This window comes from Oncorhynchus mykiss, chromosome 3 (genome assembly GCF_013265735.2).
Source record: "Oncorhynchus mykiss isolate Arlee chromosome 3, USDA_OmykA_1.1, whole genome shotgun sequence".
Taxonomy (NCBI): Eukaryota; Metazoa; Chordata; class Actinopteri; order Salmoniformes; family Salmonidae; genus Oncorhynchus; species Oncorhynchus mykiss.
In genome coordinates this window covers 47,327,798-47,348,378 of record NC_048567.1, presented here as the reverse complement: position 1 = coordinate 47,348,378, position 20,581 = coordinate 47,327,798, and the positions used below count along the sequence as shown (strand labels likewise).

The following is a 20,581-nucleotide window of genomic DNA, read 5'->3' as shown; positions in this document are numbered from 1 at the left end:
TCGAGCGGCAGGATGTTCTTTACCATTCGGCCATCAGATTTGCCTACAATGCTCTTTAGAAGATGCATCACTGCACTCTATACTCCTCTGTAAACTAGTCATCTCTGTACACCCGTCGCAAGACCCACTGGTTGATGCATATTTATAAAACCCTCTTAGGCCTCACTCCACTTTATCTGAGATTAATACTGCAGCCCTAATCCTCCACATGCAATACCTGTTCTGCCAGTCACATTCTGTTAAAGTTCCCCAAAGCACACACATCCCTGGGTCGCTCCTCTTTTCAGTTCGCTGCAGCTAGCGACTGGAACAAGCTGCAAAAAAAACTCTTCATTCATAAAGACTCAATCATGGACACTCTTACTGACAGTTGTGGCTGCTTTGTGTGATGTATTGTTGTCTCTACCTTCTTGCCTTCGTGCTGTTGTCTGTGCCCAATAATGTTTTGTGCTGCTACCATGTTACGTTACTACCATGTTGTTGTCATGTGGTGTTGCTGCCATGTGTTGTCGTCTTAGGTCTCTCTTTATGTAGTGTTGTCTCTCTTGTCATGATGTGTGCCCCGCCCCCGCAGGAGGCCTTTTGCCTTTCGGTAGGCCGTCATTGTAAATCATAAACCTTTGGCAAACTCCAAGTGGGGTGTCATGTGCCTTTTACTGAGGAGTGGCTTCCGTTTGGCAACTTCACCATAAAAGGCATGACTGGTAGAGTGCTGCAGAGATGGTTGTCCTTCTGGAAGGTTCTCCCATTTCCACAGAGGAACTGAAGCTCTGTCAGGGTGCTCATCGGGTTCTTGGTCACCTCCATGACCAAGGCCCTTCTCCCCCGATTGCTCAGTTTGGCCAGGCAGCCAGCTCTAGGAAGAGTCTTGGTGGTTCCAGACTTCTTCCATTTAAGAATGATGGAGGCCACTGTGTTCTTGGGGACCTACAATGCTGGAGACATATTTTGGTACCCTTCCCCAGATCTGTGCCTCGACAGAATCCTGTCTTGGAGCTCTACGGACAATTCCTTCGACCTCATGGCTTGGTTTTTGCTCTGACATGCACTGTCAACTGTGGGACCTTATATTTACAGGTATGCACCTTTCCAAATCATGTCCAATCAATTGAATTTACCACAGGTGGACTCGAATCAAGTTGTAGAAACATGTCAAGGATAATCAACGGAAACAGGATGCACCTGAGCTCAAATTCAAAATCTCATAGCCAAGGGTCTGAATACTTATGTAAGTAAATAAGGTACCCGTTTTTTTTTTTTTTAATACATTCCCAAAAAACTGCTTTCACTTTATCATTATTGGGTATTGTGTGTAGATTGATATGTAAAACACTATAGAATGCATGCTCAGCTCAACTGTCTCCTCGTCTCCTGTGAATGGCACCACACCACTCAGTATTCAGTGAGGGACACTCTACTGGGGCACGGTCTGCATCCCAAATGGCACCTCATTCCCCATGTAGTGCACTACTTTTGACCAGGACCCATAGACCAGGACTAATGGAAGACTAGCGGCTAGGCCGGGCCCCAACAGGACCTAGTTAGTAGAAGGGACTACCCTACGTCCCTTTGTCCCCCCCCCCTCCCTCCATCCAAATCAGACAGTCGTTTCCCCAGCAGCTTCGAATAGGCCCAGTTGTAAACGACTAGGCTACATTACAACTTGAAGAATTCCTCTCTGGTTGTTGACTTGGTTACACCCTGTGTCTCCAAGGCCAGGCCAGGATGCGGTGATTAAATCATAAACTAGGCTGCTCCGGAGGAGTCTGGATGAAAGCAGACAGCAACTTCCTCCTCTTTTCCTGCTTTTCATTATTGCAGGGGATTATTCTAGCCTTCAGCCATGTACAACACCCCCTAGTAGAGGGCTACGCGGAGTCAGCCAACGTTCCCCATACACATCACGAGTAGGAGTACCTTTCTCTTCGCACTCACACATTTTCCATTTACTAACTTAAAAATGGTAGCCTAAGCTTTCGCTTTGAGAAAAAGGCCCACATTCCCCTGTCCGGGTTCACTGTGTCTAACTAAAAACACAGAGTGAGCGCAGATGAATGCAGAGTTTCATTGCATATAATGACTGTGTTATTGTCTTAAGCCCACAATGCCACACTCCGGTGCTTATTACATATTCACAGGGATAACATTAGCAATAATGTGGCAGAGAAGGCATTCAAAGACTCGGGCTCTCTCATTATTGCTGAATTCACACAAAAGGGGAAGTTGACTGGCTGAGTAACATTCTTTGGCTTCCCACCAGTCTCCAGTTCCACTCCACTCTAGATGGAACCCCTTCAGCTAAACACATTCTTTGCACAATGATAAATATGAGAGAGAAAGAGAGCGTGTAAAGTTAATTTGAAAAACTTGTTGTAAGGAGAGAAAAACCCTCAAGTCTGAGTGAGAGGAGTGTGAAAGAGCGGAGTAAAAAGAGTAGGCTGTGATAAGCTGAAGCGGTGGCTGTGATAAGCTGAAGCGGTGGCTGTGATAAGCTGAAGCGGTGGCTGTGATAAGCTGAAGCGGTGGCTGTGATAAGCTGAAGCGGTGGCTGTGATAAGCTGAAGTGGTGGCTGTGATAAGCTGAAGTTGTGGCTGTGATAAGCTGAAGTGGTGGCTGTGATAAGCTGAAGTGGTGGCTGTGATAAGCTGAAGTGGTGGCTGAAAGAGGTGAAATGGTGGCTTTGAAAGATGAAATTAACAAATTAACAGCGAACGCAACCAAAGAAATCTTGACCAGCCTGTCCTTGTTTGGGCATTGGGCAGAGTGGGGTGAAGTAGTACCGGGAGAAGTTTAAAAAAAAGAGAGGGGGGGGGGGATTTCTAGCGTATGGACCAGGTAAATAACTACCATCCCAGCAAAGACTGTGACATCCATGAGGAACCTAGCTTCCTCCCAACTTCACCGCTCGTCAACTAGTCTCTCCAACTACCTTTAAAAACTCTGTCAGGACGGATCAACTTACTCTCCCCAATCCCAAACAAGAATTACTTTAAAAAGGCATGTCTCACCCCTCTCTTTCTCACTCGCTCTCCCGACTTACTGCCTGCCTGTCCTGACTAACGCCAAGGAGGAGCGGCAGAACAGGGGAAGGAAGTGACATCGACAGGTGCTCTCCAATGGAACCCGCCTTTCTGTTGACTTGGGTAAACAACGGGAGTGTGGAGCGCTGCCATGGACGGAGCGAGAGACGGAGCGAGGGGTGTGAGTCAGAGCGTGTCCTTATACAGATGGCTCATCGCTCGGGTCGCACTACATGGATCTCTCGATTGTGAACGCACTGCACGGGCTGGGCACAACTTAGTCACCATTTCCAGCCTACCGTCAGCTAGGACTACCTGTCAAGAAGTCAGAGCATTCTTAGCCATTTTTCGCTGTGTCCCCAAAAAGTAAATACAGCCTCTCGTCGCAAAGAAAGTCAGGTGAAAAATGTCAAATGTAAAAACCACAACCTCTTGAGAAGGCATTTTCTACAGTAAATCGGGGGGCAGCCCTTCAGTAGCTTAATGAGATAGTAACAGTGTGGTTGTGTAAGAGTGCAGAGATAAAGTACAGCATGTCCATCTTCTCGAGCCGCGACACAGAGGGTTGTGTACCTGCTCTTTGGCAGGGAATGATACGGGTGTGACAAAAAAAAAGAAGGTATTTGGGCAGTGAAACAGTACGACAGGGTGCTATGGAGCTTCCAGTACCTGCTCTTTGACGGAGGCCAGGATGTTGTTGGCGGTGCTGTCGGCCTCCATGTTCCGGTCGGGGAGTTGGGCTCCCTCTCTGACGGTCAGCAGAAGCCCCTCCTCCGTCGCTGGGCTCTGCTCAGGAGCTGGCATTCCTCCTGCAGACAGACAGACACTTTGGTCACCCAATAAACTCCTCTGATACATACATGTGTTAAGCTTGTGTACACATGACCCAACCAATGGCATCCCCACACCATAGGCACAGTAGACAGAGACAATAATACACACAAGCTTGTACAGATCCCACGATATATTCCCTCTCTCTCTCCCGCTCAAAAACAGAAGACTAATACACACCTACCCATGCCAGCTGGAGCAATCCACAGACAGTCAGCGACACTGAGTCAATTCCGTATGGCCCTGAGGCAATAAACAACTTCAGTGACGACTGTATACAGACTCGTAAAAAAACACAAACTCGAAAAACACACGAAATCTTTAAGTCCAAAAAGGAAACGTGACTTTCACCCAATTCCAAGAAAACACACAAATCCTACCGCGTACCTCGGGAACAGAGTAAAATGCACGTCAGCAGGCGTACGGAGGAGATACTTTGTTCTTCTTCCCTTGCTCCTGGGCGTCAGGAGTGAACGTGTAAAAGTAGTTATGGCCCGATGACAGGCCAAGCGCCAGAGGACTGCATGGGGAGGCAGTTTCTGATCCATTTTTATGTGAAGGAGCCTGTTTAAGCACCTGAGCCGTAGCCGGGCTGAGGGCTCTCAGGGCTGCCGCATTGATGTCAGGCTGAGATAAGACAACAGGCTGAGGTATAATGAGGGGGTGCCATTGGGGAAACAGGGATGTCACAAGGACTTTTACTGCTTCTTCAAAACCTCCACTGCTGCTGTCATCTGGTCTGAATGCTACAGTCGATCCAGTCCCTCGACAGAACGGGAGCATATTGGAGGTATGGAACCCAAATTACACCCTATTCCCTATATAGTGCAATGCATAGTAAAGTGCCCTATGCTGAAGTGCTCCACGGGCTCTGATCAAAAGTAGTATACTAAATAGGGAATAGGGTGTCATTTCGGATGCTGATAGCGTCTGAGGTAATGGTAGGTCTATTTCTTAATTATTTCTTTGGATTGTGTGCAAATTGTTTTTATTTTTTATTGCTCGGTATTACTACACTGTTGGAGCTAGACACACAAGCCTTTCACTGCACCTGCGATAAGATCTGTAAATCCGTGTACGCAACCAATAAAACTTTGATTTGATTGTGAGTCCATCTCAAATCTCCTCGACGCAAAATCGCAGTCTGGATATTGGCTACTGGGGAGAGTCATTAAACCGTGTCCTTATTTACACCGCCAAGAGCTCCAACCCTCCCAGCATAACTCAATAAGACCTCCATGGAACTGTCTCTTTTTATATGCCTTATTCATTATGGCAGTCAGCTGGTGATTGGTGGATTTGTTCTGCTGGCATATTATGCCAACAATGCCATGCATTATTGAGGCGATGGAGTACAGTACAGCACTGGATGTGCATACACACCACAACCCCTGTACAGGAATCATTTAACGCAGGCTGCCAGCCAAGCCAACAGAACGCACACCATTGGGCTGTTTACAGTAGACATAGGCTCTGATGGGGAAACTCCTGTCCGGGGAAAACTAGCCAGTCTGGGAGGTCCCCGAGATAGTCGGACGATATCTGAACCCGGTGTTCTGGGTATTTCAAGGTCGAAGCAGATCGGATCACATGTGCGTTATTGGGTGGCAGACTGTGGATATTATTATTATTGCAAGCATGCTGGTAGCAGGGTCATAGGCTTTACACCTCACAATACATACATATACTTTGTAATGTAGCAGGGAGGAACAAAAATGGGTTTTCCTAGTTGTTATACAGTGGTACTATTTGGCCTCAAGGAGTCTCTTGCCTTTAGTTCCCATAACATTGAGCAGAGACAGGAATCTAGAGCATCACAGTTCCAAACTGAGTGTGCTCTTCCTTGCCAAGTAAAGATGGTTACAAAAACAAGCGAAAAAAACAAAAAGGTAGTCAGGGCTCACTAAGTTTCTGTTGATACCCTTTATTTACACAGTACTCCGAAACGATTCAAAAGAACGCCATTCAGCAGGCATATCTCAGTCATTGAGAAAAACAAGTCTGCTTTTGTCACAAAGTATGGAATGGCCTCTTCATGGAACCCCCTGGATAGTATGACATTATAGTATTACCTTTTTTTACAGACAACATGTAACATAACTCTTCTACACACAGATATTCAGACTGATACACGCAGGAAGACAGAAGTGATGCAACAAGATACGTCATGACACATTTTCTTCTGCAGAAAAATCAAAGTTGGAAAACTTCCCACTAACCAGAGTGAAGAAAACACACACTCAGAAAACCAATATGCTTCCACAAAACAAATCTACGACCGCCTAAAGAAAAAAAGGAAAGTTGTATATTAGCTTACTGAAATCCCCCCATCCTACCTGGGACAGGACTACTTAACCCCTCTCAGCTCAGGGTTCTCCATAACTAAGATCAGTCGCCAGAGTGTGTTAGACATACCACAACTCTGCAGCACACTACTACCTCCACCACCACCTGGATGTTAGAGCAGCGCTGCTGCCCCGGCAAGTTCTTCAGGATCACCTCCGTTGTTTTCCTTCAAAACGAGAGGCGGGGGGAAAAAAGGAAAATATGAACTGGAGGCTTGTGAAAAGCTCCCATGCATCAGGTCTCTGTAGGGTTGTTTGGCATCTGGTAGTTTCAAAGTAAAGCTAGAGGCTGCCTGCCAAGTAACCAAGATGCAAAGGGAGTCAAAGGCAATCAGCGCTGCTTTAAAGACCGTAATTAGGATAATGCCTCCAGGACACTACCAGGACTTCACAGGATCCAGGTTAAGTCACTCAGAACAAAAAGATGGGCCCATGTCATTATGAACCTGGTCCTTTCCTCTGGTTATGCCCAAGACAAACACGGTCAATAAGACAGACAGACAGACTACTAGAACTTTCAGTGGGACTTGAGTGTCAATATTTAGGGAGGATTATTGCACCTTGTGTGAGAGTGAAAACACACCATCACAACATTAAATCTGTCTGGAGTAAGGAGCTCTCTCTAGATGACATCCCCCCCCCCCCCCCATTGCACAAGCAGAAAACACACCATCACAACATTAAATCTGTCTGGAGTAAGGAGCTTTCCCTAGATGACATCCCCCCCATTTCACAAGCAGAAAACACAGGCACACACACAGAGACAACTAACCCATATTCAGGTTATCCATTTCTTCTGGCCATAACACTGGACTAATCTGACCTCTCCCTGCCATCTACTGGGCACAGGATATAAACTAGAGCTGGAAGTACACGCAAGGGTCAAGGAATCAGCAAAACAACGAGCATCTGTAAAACGTTATTAACAAGCTACCAACTGGCTGCTCGGCTAAGCAGCCTTGACAAGACAAATCCAAATCCTATTTCCAAATAATTAAAATCCACGGCATCTCCAGCTCTGCCAAGAAACCGCTTCGCATATGACCCCACCCGGACTCCCGCCAACGCCAACCAGGTCACATGGTCTAGTAGTCCAGTCAGTGACCTCATATTCCAGTTACTCTTCCAAGCAATCGAGCAGCAGAATTGTGTCTGTGTACCGCAGCAGGGAACAGTCAATGTGGTGGGAAGGGGTTCAAATGAAAAAAGGTTGAAAAGTAGTCTAGCAGATCAGTGGAGAAGATGTAAATGGTCTAGACTAGGGTTTAATATTTTCCCAGGATTTTACAAAATGTTCCATACCATGAATAAAATCCCTTTTCTGCCGGGTAACCCGGTATTTCCTGCCAAAACCGGAAGTATGATTCAAAAGCATATACAGCGCAACTGGAAAGTCGGGACCTCTTGAATTTTTCCACAGTTACGATACAGCCTTATTCTAAAATTAAAATGTTTTTTCCCCCTCAAACTACACACAATAGCCAACACTGAAAAACAGGTTTTTAGAATTTGGCAAATTTATTCAAACTAAAAAACAGAAATATGTTGTTGACATAAGTATTCAGACCCTTGGCTATGAGACTTGAAATTCAGCTCAGGTGCATCGTGTTTCCCTTGATCATCCTTGGAGACCACCTGTGGTTAATTATGTTGACTGGACATGATTTGGAAAGGCACACCTGTCTATATAAAAAAGGTCCCACAGTTGACAGTGCATGTCAGAGCAAATACCAAGCCATGAGGTCTAATGAATTGTCAGTAGAGCTCCAAGAAAGGATTGTGTTGAGGCACAGATCTGGGAAATGGTAACAAAAACGGTCTGCAGCATTGAAGGTCAGTGGCCTCCAACATTCTTCAATGGAAGAAGTTTGGAACCACCAAGACTCTTCCTCTAGAGCTAGCCGCCCGTACAAATTGAGCAATCAAAGGAGAACGACCTTGGTCAGGGAGGTGACCAAGAATCCGACGGTTTCACTGACAGAGCTCCTCTGTGGAGATGGGAGAACCTTCCAGAAGGACAACCATCTCTACAGCACTCCACCAATCAGGCCTTAATGGTAGAGTGGCTAGACAGAAGCCACTCCTCAGTAAAAGACACATGACAACCCTTTTGGAGTTTGCCAAAAGGCAATTGAAGGACTTTCAGACTATGAGGAACGAGATTCTCTGGTCTGATGAAACTAAGATTGAACTCTGCCCTGAATTCCAATTGACATGCCTGGAGGAAACCTGGCACCATCCCTACGGCGAAGCACAGTGGTGGCAGCATCATGCTGTGGGAAAGTTTTTCAGTGGCAGCTACTGTGAGACTAGTCAGGATTGAGGGAAAGATGAACAGAGCAATGTACAGAGAGATCCTTGATGAAAACCTGCTCCAGAGCACTCAGGACCTCAGACTGGGGCAAAGATTCACCTTCCAAAAGGACAATGACCCTAACCACACAGCCAAGACAACGCAGGAGTGGCTTCGGGACAAATCTCTGAATGTCCTAGAGTGGCTCAGCTAGAGCCCAGACTTGAACCCGATTGAACATCTCTGGATAGAACTGAAAATAGCTGTGTGGCACTCCCCATCCAACTTGACAGAGCTTGAGAGGATCTGCAGAGAAGAGTGGGAGAAACTCCACAAATACAGGTGTGCCAAGCTTGTAGCATCATATTAAAGAAGACATGGCTGTAATCGCTGCCAAAGGTGCTTCAACAAAGTACAGAGTAAAGGGACTGAATACTTATGTAAATGTGCAATACATTTTTTTATTTAAAAAAAAGTCCCTGTTCTGATAGTGGTGTTGCAGACTCTGGGGACTAAGCAAGGTGCAAGCAAGCAGCATTATGAAGACCAAGGAGCTCTCAAAACAGGTCAGGGACAAAGTTGTGGAGAAGTTCAGGGTTGGATTATTTAAAAAATATCAAAAACTTTGAACATTCCACGGAGCACCATTAAATCCATTATTTAAAAAAGGGAACGAATATTGCACCACAACAAACCTGCCAAGAGAGGGCCGCCCACCAAAACTCATGGACATGGCAAAGAGGGCATTAATCAGAAAGGCATCAAAGAGACCAAAGATAACCCTGAAGGAGCTGCAAAGCACCACAGCGGAGATTGGAGTATCTATCCATAGGACCACTTTAAACTGTACACTTCACAGAGCTGGGTTTTACGGAAGTGTGGCCAGAAAAAAGACATTGCTTAAAAAAAAATAAAGCAAAACATATTTGGTGTTTACCAAAAGGCATGTGGGAGACTCCTTAAACATATGGAAGAAGGTACTCTGGTCAGATTAGACTAAAATGTATCTGTTTGGCCATGGAAGGAAAGGCCAAGGAAAACGCTATGTCTGGTGCAAACCCAAAACCTCTCATCACCCCAGTGAAGCATAGTGGTGGCAACATCATGCTGTGGAGATGTTTTTCCATAGGCAGGGACTGGGAAACTGGGCAGAATTGAGAGAATGATGGATGGCGCTAAATACAGGGAAATCCTTGAGGGAAACCTGTTTCAGACTTTTAGACTGAGAAGGAGGTTCACCTTCCAGCAGGACAACGACCCTAAGTATACTGCTAAAGCAACACTTGAGTGGTTTAAGGAGAAACATTTAAATATCTTGGAATGGCCTAGTCAAAGCCCAGAACTCAATCCAATTGAGAATCTGTGGTATGACTTAAGGTTTGCTGTACACCCGCAGAACCCATCCAACTTGGAGCTGGAGCAGTTTTGCCTTGAGGAATGGGCAAAAATCCCAGTGGCTAGATGTGCCAAGCTTATAGAGACATACCCCAAGATACTTGCAGCTTTAATTGCTGCAAATGGTGGCTCTACAAAGTATTGACTTTGAGGGGGTGAATAGGTATGCACGTTCAAGTTCCGTTTTTGTCTTATTTCTTGTTTGTTTCACCCCTAAATTGTTTTGCGTATTCAAAGTGGTTAGGCATGTTGTGTAAATCAAATGATACAACCTAGAATTAAAATAGATTTTTTTGGCGGGGGGTTGTTGTAAGGCAACAAAATAGGAAAAATGCCAAGGGGGTGAATATTCTCGCAAGCCACTGTAGGCCTGTGTGGATTTGGATTTGATTAGAACATTCAAGGCTGATGCAACCTGAGCCCGATTAAATACATTTAAATGAGCCCTATCCAATACATACGCTATATAGGCAACTGCACAACAGAAAAACATAAAAAGTACATAGATGTAGCTATGCTCTCTTGGGTAAAGTTATGGGAAAAAAAAAAGAGTGAACTGTATTACTGTACTTTATTGGATTATACGGACTGGAATTACGAGCCTCGTTCATAAAACAAGGAGAGAACATGCGATTCTGGTGCAGCACATGCAGCCTAAAGTTAAAAGAATAGGCTAGTGAATTTGGTTTACATTTATCATAATATTTCCCCTAATGTTATTAGCTTAACTCCTCTTTCTCTAGTGTTACTTCAGTCCTTCCTCGCTTTCAACAGTTAAATGAAGTAAAATGTCATTGTCCTTGTCTTCATCATTTTAATGACATGCTTGAATAATATAGGACTATAACGTGATGCAGAAGGCTTTCACTTCTTCTCATGAGGATTGAATGGTTATGGGTCTGAATAAGGAACAGCTATAGGCTTCTTTCAAACCACCCGCGAGCTCATTTGGCTGCCGTATTTAACATTCATCAAACAAGAGCTTGGGTCCCTCTTCGAATAGTCTATTGGTATAAGAAATATTTCAACCATTATGTCCAGCAAGCTATTCTAGATTTTCCTGCATGGGAGTAGAAGAGATAAGGAGTATTTTTTTTTTTTTAGGAGAGGACATCGGAACACAGGTGTGTGCGCGTATTGCGCAAGAGAGAGAAGCTATAAGTTAAAAGCTTATTAGGCATAACCCATCATGAATTAGCTAAATATAAAGGCTAATACTGCATTGAAAGTATTACCTGAAAGAGTTAGGCTAGGACACACACACACAAACATCAATATTGAAGAAGAACATCTATTTTGGATGCAATTTGAATGAAATTGATGGAGAGAAAGGCTGCGAGACTGTTCGCTCGGGCACGTATTTAAAGCAATGATGTAGGAGTGTTGTAAATCTCTGCAGCTGCAATAAATAACAACTTTACAATTTAAAAAAACGTGACCCCCGAAAGCCAGATGGAAATGTGTCAATTAAACGTGCATCCGTTCCTTATATCACATTAGCATAGGCTATGCTGCAGCAAATTACAGTACACTTGCCACAAAATAAAATAAAATAAGAAGTTACCATGAGATGAAAGGCCTACATACTGAGATGGGCTGTCGGTCCCCACCTTAAGCGTTGATGATTCATCAATGCAGTGACCAGAACGAAAGCCGTAGAGAATCCAGATTTACATCATTTAACTGTTCCATTTCCCGTCATGCTATTCATATAAATAATTTATTATAATTTACCGCTTTTACAGTTATTTATCCTGGGAAAAGGGAGTGGTTTTGGGCGGTAAATCTCAGTAACCGGGTTCCCGCCCTTCAACCCCGGTCTAGACATCAATGGGTGACTTTCAAATCCTCTGCATGATAGTTTATCTGGCTGCAGAAGCCTCTTTAAAAAAAGAGATTCTCCGGTGCTTTTGTAGACTTTTTAGTCAGTAGTTCTGAAAGTAGCACTCACGAGCCAAAGGTGATCCCCTAAAATTGCGTACTACGTCACATATGTGCATATATGTGCACCACATTGCTCGCTCTCGGCTGTGTGTGCATCTTGCTGTCACTCAAATGGTGAAGGGATGAAGCTCATTGTGACTCAAACGGTTAGGGCACTGGCCTACGTGGGGGAAATGAAAGGAAAATAGCACAGCAGTTTCCAGAAAAACTGTAAATCTCCTTACAGATTATGCAGGTATGAACTACACGGACACATCTGGCCCAAAGCGGGAGGTTTCAAATTCTTAGTAGTGGCCAAAGTCCGGAACATGTCTTTAAAAAGGCACAATGGGGCCTCCCGGCTGGCACAGTGGTTAAGGGCGCTGTACTGCAGCACCAGCTGTGCCACCAGAGACTCTAGGTTCGCGCCCAGGCTCTGTCGTAACCGGCCGCGACCGGGAGGTCCGTGGGGCGACGCACAATTGGCCTAGCGTCGTCCGGGTTAAGGAGGGTTTGGCCGGTAGGGATATCCTTGTCTCATCGCGCACCAGCGACTACTATGGCGGGCCGGGCGCAGTGCGCGTGAACCAAGGTTGCCAGGTGCACGGTGTTTCCTCCGACACATTGGTGCGGCTGGCTTCCGGGTTGGATGCACGCTGTGTTAAGAAGCAGTGCGGCTTGGTTGGGTTGTGTATCGGAGGATGCATGACTTTCAACCTCCGTCTCTTCCGAGCCCTTACGGGAGTTGTAGCGATGAGACAAGATAGCTACTAAACAATTGGATACCACGAAATTGGAGAGAGAAAAAAAAAAGGCACAATGAAGATATTTTTATATCAATATCAAATAATTTCTGGGTAACAATTACAACTTTACTGAAATAGATTTACATTAAAAAAAAATTGACAAACTGCTATTTAGCAATAAACTATTTCTCGAGCAAGACTTTTGCTAGGACTGTTTTAAACTGTTAGTTCTCTCAGCTGTTGTACAATATGATATAAAACACAGGAAAATCAAGTTGGACTGCACCTTCAAAAGAAGTCCACAGTAGAGACTAATTACTTCATCACATTTCAGTTTCTCATGACAACTGACCTGTGGCCCCTGCCATGCACGGCATCTTCCCCAGGGAGCAGAGAAAAGAAAATCGAACAGATTGTCAGACAGACACATTCCTTAATCTCCCATTTCCCCATCTACAAAGAGTAGACAACCCTTCTGGTCATGAGACTGAACGTAATGTGGCTTAGGGTAATAATACCCATTATAGCATCAGTCAACACGAGGGAAGAGAAGAACTGTGGAGAAGAAGGCTTCATAAGGCTGATTGACACCCAAATTAACCAAGTCACAAGTGTTGAACAAAAAAAAAACGTGGAAGGGAAAACCAGAGCTCAGATATAATTACACATTAGCCTGAACTTCAGAGGCAGGCAGTCTCAGCAGAGTAGCAGTTCAGATGCCCATTGCTCGGTCTTCAAACATAAAGCCTGGGAAATCAAACTTCTCAAATAGAGATGTGAGCGGACTCGAGCTAGCTACTCGCAGAATTTGGAATGAAAGCCTACCACAATGTGGTCAAAGTAAGGGGAGCACTACGAAACTAGGTAAGGGATTTTTACTTTTACCACATTTGAGATATACACAATTATTCATTTGATCATTGGACCAGCAACCCTCGTACAGGTCTACCTACGCCACATGGCAAAAACTAAAGCTGATCGTACAATATGCAGAAGGCCTAATAAATGGGTTATACTGGTCCAAGTATAACATTCCATTAAAAAAACTCTTGGCCCCCCAATCATTGGTTCCTCTGGACTTCTTAAGCCGGCATGAGGGTGGAAAACAAAGGGCATAATTAACTCCACTAGAATACTACTGATCGATGCCTTGGCCATGTGCAATAAAGAGCTCGTAGGGAACCAGACTTCCATTACACAGCACAAAGTAGCCATGGCAATGTCCCTAAACACCTACAATGCTTAATTGCCTCGTTCAAATAGCATATTGACTTCGCTAAATAAAAAGGTGATATGCGGTCTCTGGCTGCCTTTTCAGACCTCACTAAGTGTGGTCGATACCATATTTCAGTGCTGATAAACAAACCCCCCCAAAAAATAACAGACATGAATTGTAATTCTACGGCGGGCCAAAAAAAACCATCAAGAACGCAACATATTTCTTACCAAGTAGTAAAAGTCCCAGCCCAAACTATTAGAGACAAAGCAGATATGCTTAGACTGCTGACTATAGTCAAAACTAAACTACAGTAGCTGATGTAATTTGGTTTTAAAGCATGTGTTATACACAAACAAGTTAAAGGGAGCCTCACATACTTCACAACATGGCCTAGGCCCTAGAGCACCCACACACACAACCCCTGCAGAAACAATTTCTTGTCACACAATTTTGTTCTCCAAGTACAATGACATGAATTCTACTGAGATTAACCTCACTTCAAAGATTCGAGAGGGCAAAAAAAGAGGCATTGTATGTACACACACACCTCCTTTTGCCCATCTCTTGAAATATATGCATATACAGTTGAAGTTGGAAGTTTACATACACTTAGGTTGGAGTCATTAAAACTCGTTTTTCAACCACTCCACACAGTTCTTGTTAACAAACTATAGTTTTGGCAAGTCGGTTAGGACGTCTACTTTGAGCATGACACAAGCCAATTATCCAACAATTGTTTACAGACAGATTATTTAACTTATAATTCACTGTATCACAATTCCAGTGGGTCAGACGTTTACATACATTAACTTGACTGCGCCTTTTAAAAGCTTGGAAAATGAAAATGATGTCATGGCTTTAGATGCTTCTGATAGGCTAATTGACATAATTTGAGTCAATTGGAGGTGTACCTGTGGATGTATTTCAATGCCTACCTTCAAACTCAATGCTTCTTTGCTTGACATCAATGGAAAATCAAATGAAAATCAGCCAAGACCTCAAAAATAATTGTAGACCTCCACAAGTCTGGTTCATCCTTCCAAATGCCTGAAGGTACCACATTCGTCTGTACAAACAATAGTATGCAAATATAAGCACCATGGCACCACGCAGCCATCATACCGCTCAGGAAGGAGATGCGTTCTGTCTCCTAGAGATGAACGCACTTTGGTGTGAAAAGTGCAAATCAATCCCAGAACAGCAGCAAAGGACCTTGTGAAGATGCTGGAGGAAACAGGTACACAAGGTATCTACATCCACAGTAAAACAAGTCCTATAAATCGCCATAGCCTGAAAGGCCGCTCAGCAAGGAAGAAGCCACTGCTCCAAAACCACCATTAAAAAAGCCAGACTACAGATTGCAACTGGAGACGAAGATCCTACTTTTGGAGAAATGTCCAAAATGAAACAAAAATATAACTATTTGATCATAATGACCATCGTTATGTTTGGAGGGAAAAGTGAGAGGCTTCCAAGCCGAAGAACACCATCCCAACCGTGAAGCTCGGGGGTAGCAGCATCATGTTGTGGGGGTGCTTTGCTGCAAAAGGGACTGGTGCACTTCACAAAATAGATGGCATCATGAGGCTGGAAAATTACGTGGATATATTGAAGCAACATCTCAAGACATCAGTCAGGAAGTTAAAGCTTGGTCGCAAATGGGTCTTCCAAATGGACAATGACCTCAAGCATTTTTCCAAAGTTCTGACAAAATGGCTTAAGGACAACAAAGTCAAGGTATTAGAGTGGCCATTCAAAGCCCTGACCTCAATCCCATAAAAAATGTGTGGGCAGAAGTGAAAAAACATGTGCGAGCAAGGAGGCCTACAAACCTGACGCCGTTACACCAGCTCTGTCAGGAGGAATGGGCCAAAATTCACCCAACGTATTGTGGGAAGCTTGTGGAAGGCTACCCAAAACGTTTGAACCAAGTTAAACAATTTAAAGGCAATGCTACCAAATACTAATTGAGTGTATGTAAACTTCTGACCCACTGGGAATGTGATGAAAGAAATAAAAGCTGAAATAAATCACTCTACTATTATTCTGACATTTCACATTCTGAAAATAAAGCGGTGATCCTAAGACAGAGAATTTTTACTAGGAATAAATGTCAGGAATTGTGAAAAACTGATTTTAAATGTATTTGGCTGTGGTGTATGTATGAATTCAACTGTGTGTGTGTGAGACTCACACTCACACACACACCAAAAGTTGACACCTACTCATTCAAGGGTTTCATTATTTTGACCATGTTCTACATTGTAGAATAATAGTGAAGACATTTTTTTTTTTAAATAACACATATGGAATCATGTAGTAACAAAAAAATAATAAAGTGTTAAACAAAATATATATTGTATTCTTCAAAGTAGCCACCCTTTGCCTTGATTGACAGCTTTGCACACTCTTGGCATTCTCTCAACCAGCTGTGTGAAATCAGGCCTTCATGGTCAAATTGCTGCAAAGAAACCACTACTAAAGGACACCAACATAAGAGACTTGCTTTGGCCAAGAAACAAGAGCAATGAATATTATACAGTGAAAATCTGTCCTTTGGTCTGATGAGTCCAAATTTGAGATTTTTCCTTCCAACCGCTGTGTCTTTGTGAGACTCATAGTAGGTGAACGGATAATCTCTGCATCTGTGGTTCCCACTGTGAAGCATGGAGGTGGTGGTGTGATGGTGCTTTGCTGGAGATGCTGATTGATTTAGAATTCGAGCCACACTTAACCAGCATGGCTACCACAGCATTCTGCAGCAATACGCCATCTCATCTGGTTTGCGCGTAGTAGGACTATCATTTGTTTTTCAACAGGACAATGACCCAAAAACACACCTCCAGGCTGTGTACGGGCTATTTGACCAAGGAGAGTGATGGAGTGCTGCATCAGATGATCTGGTCTCCACAATCACCCAACCTCAACCCAGATGGTTTGGGATGAGTTGGACCGAAGAGTGAAGGAAAAGAAGCCAACAAGTGCTCAGCATTACTCCTTCAAGACTGCTGTTAACGCATTCCAGGTGAAGCTGGTGGAGAGAATGCCAAGAGTGTGCAAAGCTGTCATCAAGGCAAAGGGTGGCTACTTTGAAGAATCTCAAATATAAAACACTTTTTTAGTTACTACATGATTCCATGTGTGTTATTTCTCAGTTTTGATCTCATCACTATTATTCTACAATGTAGAAAATATGAAAGAAAAACCCTTGAATGAGAAGGTGTCCAAACTTGTCACTGGTACTGTATACATGATGCCTTCCTTGACAGCAGAACACAAAAGGCTATTAGATCCCTAAACATTTTACTTTCTGAAAGGGCTCAAAAGCTGAAAGTGCTTTACTCTGTAACACACCCCAAAAGCTGGAGGAATGTATCCTAGTCCATGCTGGAGATAAAAAAATATATATATATATATATATATAAATAAACACACACACACACACACACACACACACACACACACACACAGTAATACTGGGTGGATCAGGGTGTATACACTATATAACCCAGAAGTAGATCGAAAACCTACCTATTCACGTGGTGATATGGTATTAAAAGGCAGAGATTAGCTGTGTGGATAGACCGAGACCTCGAGTCAAGTGTCCTCCGACTCAATAGGATGACTGGAGAGGGATTTGAAATGAGGGAGGAATGTTATAGATGTTCTGCCCGCCTCGGATGTCCTTGAATCATATCCTACAAAATGTAGGAACATCTAAAATCACTCCAGGCTAATCTGAGCGTGTGTGAACAGGGCATGGCTCAAGGTAAACCAGGAATAAAAGGCAAGAAACACAGTCACACCAGGGCAGTTCATACAACTTATAACCCAGATAGACCTCTTCCAATGAAATGCATTAAACCAAAGCGACTCACCAGTGCAAGTGGACAAGAGGGAGATTACTTCATGTGTAATAATTGAAAATCGGTCTACATCGTGCAACCAGAAGACTATGAGCGGTCACTCTTTGAGGAACTTCCTCCTGTTCTGTTCATTCACCCTGCTTGCATCCCAAATGGCACCTTATTAAAAGAAAAACCCTTGAATGAGTAGGTGTGTCCAAACGTGTGACTGGTACTGTATACATGACGTCTTATTTGACAGCGGAACGCGACAGGCTATTAGAACCCTAAACATTTTACTTGGCAGCCACAAGCCTCGCTGAGAGACAGATCCAAATGTTTAAAAAAATCAGCTGTTCAAAACAGGTCATCAATAACGTGTCGTGACAGCGCGGGGCTGGGGGCATAAATTACGCTCCGATTGAATGTAAATGACACCCAAAGGATTGACAACTTAAAAAGGGGGACTGGAGCATCAAATGGAGTCTGCTGCACACCCTCCAGAATCAAGGCCTATACATTGGCTCTGTGGGTTGATGTAATCTCTGAAGTGAAATGTTGGTCACACACGGACAAAACACAGAAGTCAACTTAGGATTCTCCCTGGAAGAGCTGAATACAAGATGAATGCTCCAATTTTCTCCATGAGAGTGAACACGACAGGCTCATTTGCTAAAGCAAATACAGCAGCAAAACAAAGCCAGAACAGAAATAACACTCAAGCCGCCGCAGCGGTTCATAAAGAAGGGAAATTAAATGGTGATCAGAGCCGCGGTGAAAGTTATTCATTCTTTCAGCCGGAAAGGCGGAAATAAATTCAGTTTAATCAATGTTCCATTCTGCCTCACATACATAGGTGGTGATTTATTTCTCCCATTTCAGGTGGTTATCAAATTTTAATGTGAACATTGTAAGTGTGCAGGATTTTATGGAAAGGACCCGTGAGAAATTCCAAGATGATCGAAATGACTGGAATCAAATCGGATGTAAAAGGTGCATTAACATAACAATTGGCCTACTATTGGCAGTGATCTGGCTCCCACAATGCATCCTGCCTGGAGTGAATTACCGAGCGTGCACAGCACATCGGCTGCTTCCCCCGTTTTAGACCGATTACAGCAGCTGATGAACTGCCTTCACGGTCCTCTGACAAATGATCAAATCACACCACTGGGAAGAACAGCATTAGCTTATCTGGTTGTCTATTCATCAATAGGGCATCCTTGTAGGCTCATTAAAGCGGATGGGAAGTTAAGGGGGATGACAGCAGCAACAATTAGACACACACACCCCTCTGTGGGATATTCCTGTCACTTTACTGTGCGTGTACTCACGCAAGAACACATGCAATTGTAGAATGTTGTGAGTGTATAGTGGGGGAATTAATATGATCACAGTGAAGTATCAACATCACTTCACCCTTGTTTATCTGCTATGCTGCATCACTGGTATTGACAGGGCCAGCATCCGGCAGCCATCCAGCCGTGGGCAGAGTGCCCAGTAGGGCTGTGTCAGGTTCCCTCTACAACGCCATGAGAAAATGCCATGTGGTATAAAGGCAAAGCCGTGCCGCCCCCGCCAGCCGTCCCTCACAACTCCCGTCCTCCGGTTTCCTGGTCTATGAGCTCGCTGTCTTGCCGTCATGTTCCCTCCGAGTCAACGTCCACGTGGAAATGTGTCACACGTCACAGGTTCGTGTCCCAAAATGGCACTCTATTGCCTGGGAACAAAAATATAAAATACGCAACATTCAACCATTTCAAAGATTTGACTGAGTTACACAGTTCAGAAAAGGAAATTCAGTCATTTGAAATAAATTCATTAGGTCCTAATCTATGGATTTCACATGCCTGGGAATACAGATATGCATCCGTTGGTCACAGAAACCTTTAAAAACAAATGTAGGGGTGTGGATCAGAAAACCCGTCAGTATCAGGTGTGACCACCATTTGCCTCATGGACGTCACACAATTTGAGCGAAAGACGCATATACATTTTATTTTATCTGATTACTATAAGTAGTGTACAATGTAGGGAATATGGTATATGGGATGCAGATTCAGGCTTCCGTTTGAGCTTGGAAACAGGAGGCACGGGATCGCTTAAGTTTCCCTTTGACACAGAATTCTATCAATGGTGATAGCACAAGTATAAATTCCATTGGCATCAACAACAAAAAAAGGAGCTATAAACTGCAATGGGAGTGAGAGGTAACCAGCTGAACACATTGTTATAAATATTAAGTCACAGATGGAACTGCCAACTACAATCCAGAGGAATTGGGATTCCTTATTCCAAATGTGTAATAGCAAAAACCGCTCAACTCCCTTACTATGCCACTACAAAGCAATTCCTCAAATAATATTAAATAGCGCTGTTACTGTAGTAATTACAGTATTACACATGTATAAAGATTAAAGGAGCTTGTGTAAAGTAGTGGTCGGCAACAGGCGTTTTGTTTTTGTTGTAGCCCAAAATCACCAGGAAGTAAGCTTAAAAAGTAGTTTAATTTAGGAAATCTGTTGCCAAGTATTCCCACATATTAAGAAAATTGACATATGTGATTGTGACTCAATGTTATCAAGGTACGAAATTATTTCCCAAATACAATCAATTTTTGGGCTTAGTTGTGGTCAATTTGCAGGGTACAAATGATTATAATTGTTTTCCGGCCATTCGCTTGGACAAAACCGGCCCGCGGCTGAATCTAGCTGCCTACCACTGGTGCAAAGCAACTTCATCTAAAAGTGTAAAACTGTGACTAATAAAATTTGATTTGAAAACTACTTCAAAATGTAAAAAGTGCTACCGTCATTATATTGTATTTACTTTGCCACCATGGCCTTTTGCCTTTACCTCCCTTATCTCACCTCATTTGCTCACATCGTATATAGACTTGTTTATACTGTATTATTGACTGTATGTTTGTTTTACTCCATGTGTAACTCTGTGTCGTTGTATGT

The 20,581-nt window shown here is 43.7% G+C and overlaps 1 protein-coding gene across 12 annotated transcripts in view; it reads right to left on the bottom strand.

Moving 5' to 3' along the window:
• The window catches only part of LOC110520056 (plakophilin-4), a 126,707-nt gene that overhangs the window by 93,545 nt on the left and 12,581 nt on the right, over window positions 1–20,581 (bottom strand). For all 12 annotated transcript variants that reach the window (XM_036974316.1, XM_036974323.1, XM_036974329.1 and 9 more), the window contains exon 2: window positions 3,691–3,830. In XM_036974316.1, the coding sequence (XP_036830211.1) occupies window positions 3,691–3,825 (135 nt within the window). In that variant the 5' untranslated portion in view covers window positions 3,826–3,830. The remainder of the gene's footprint in view (window positions 1–3,690; window positions 3,831–20,581) is intronic.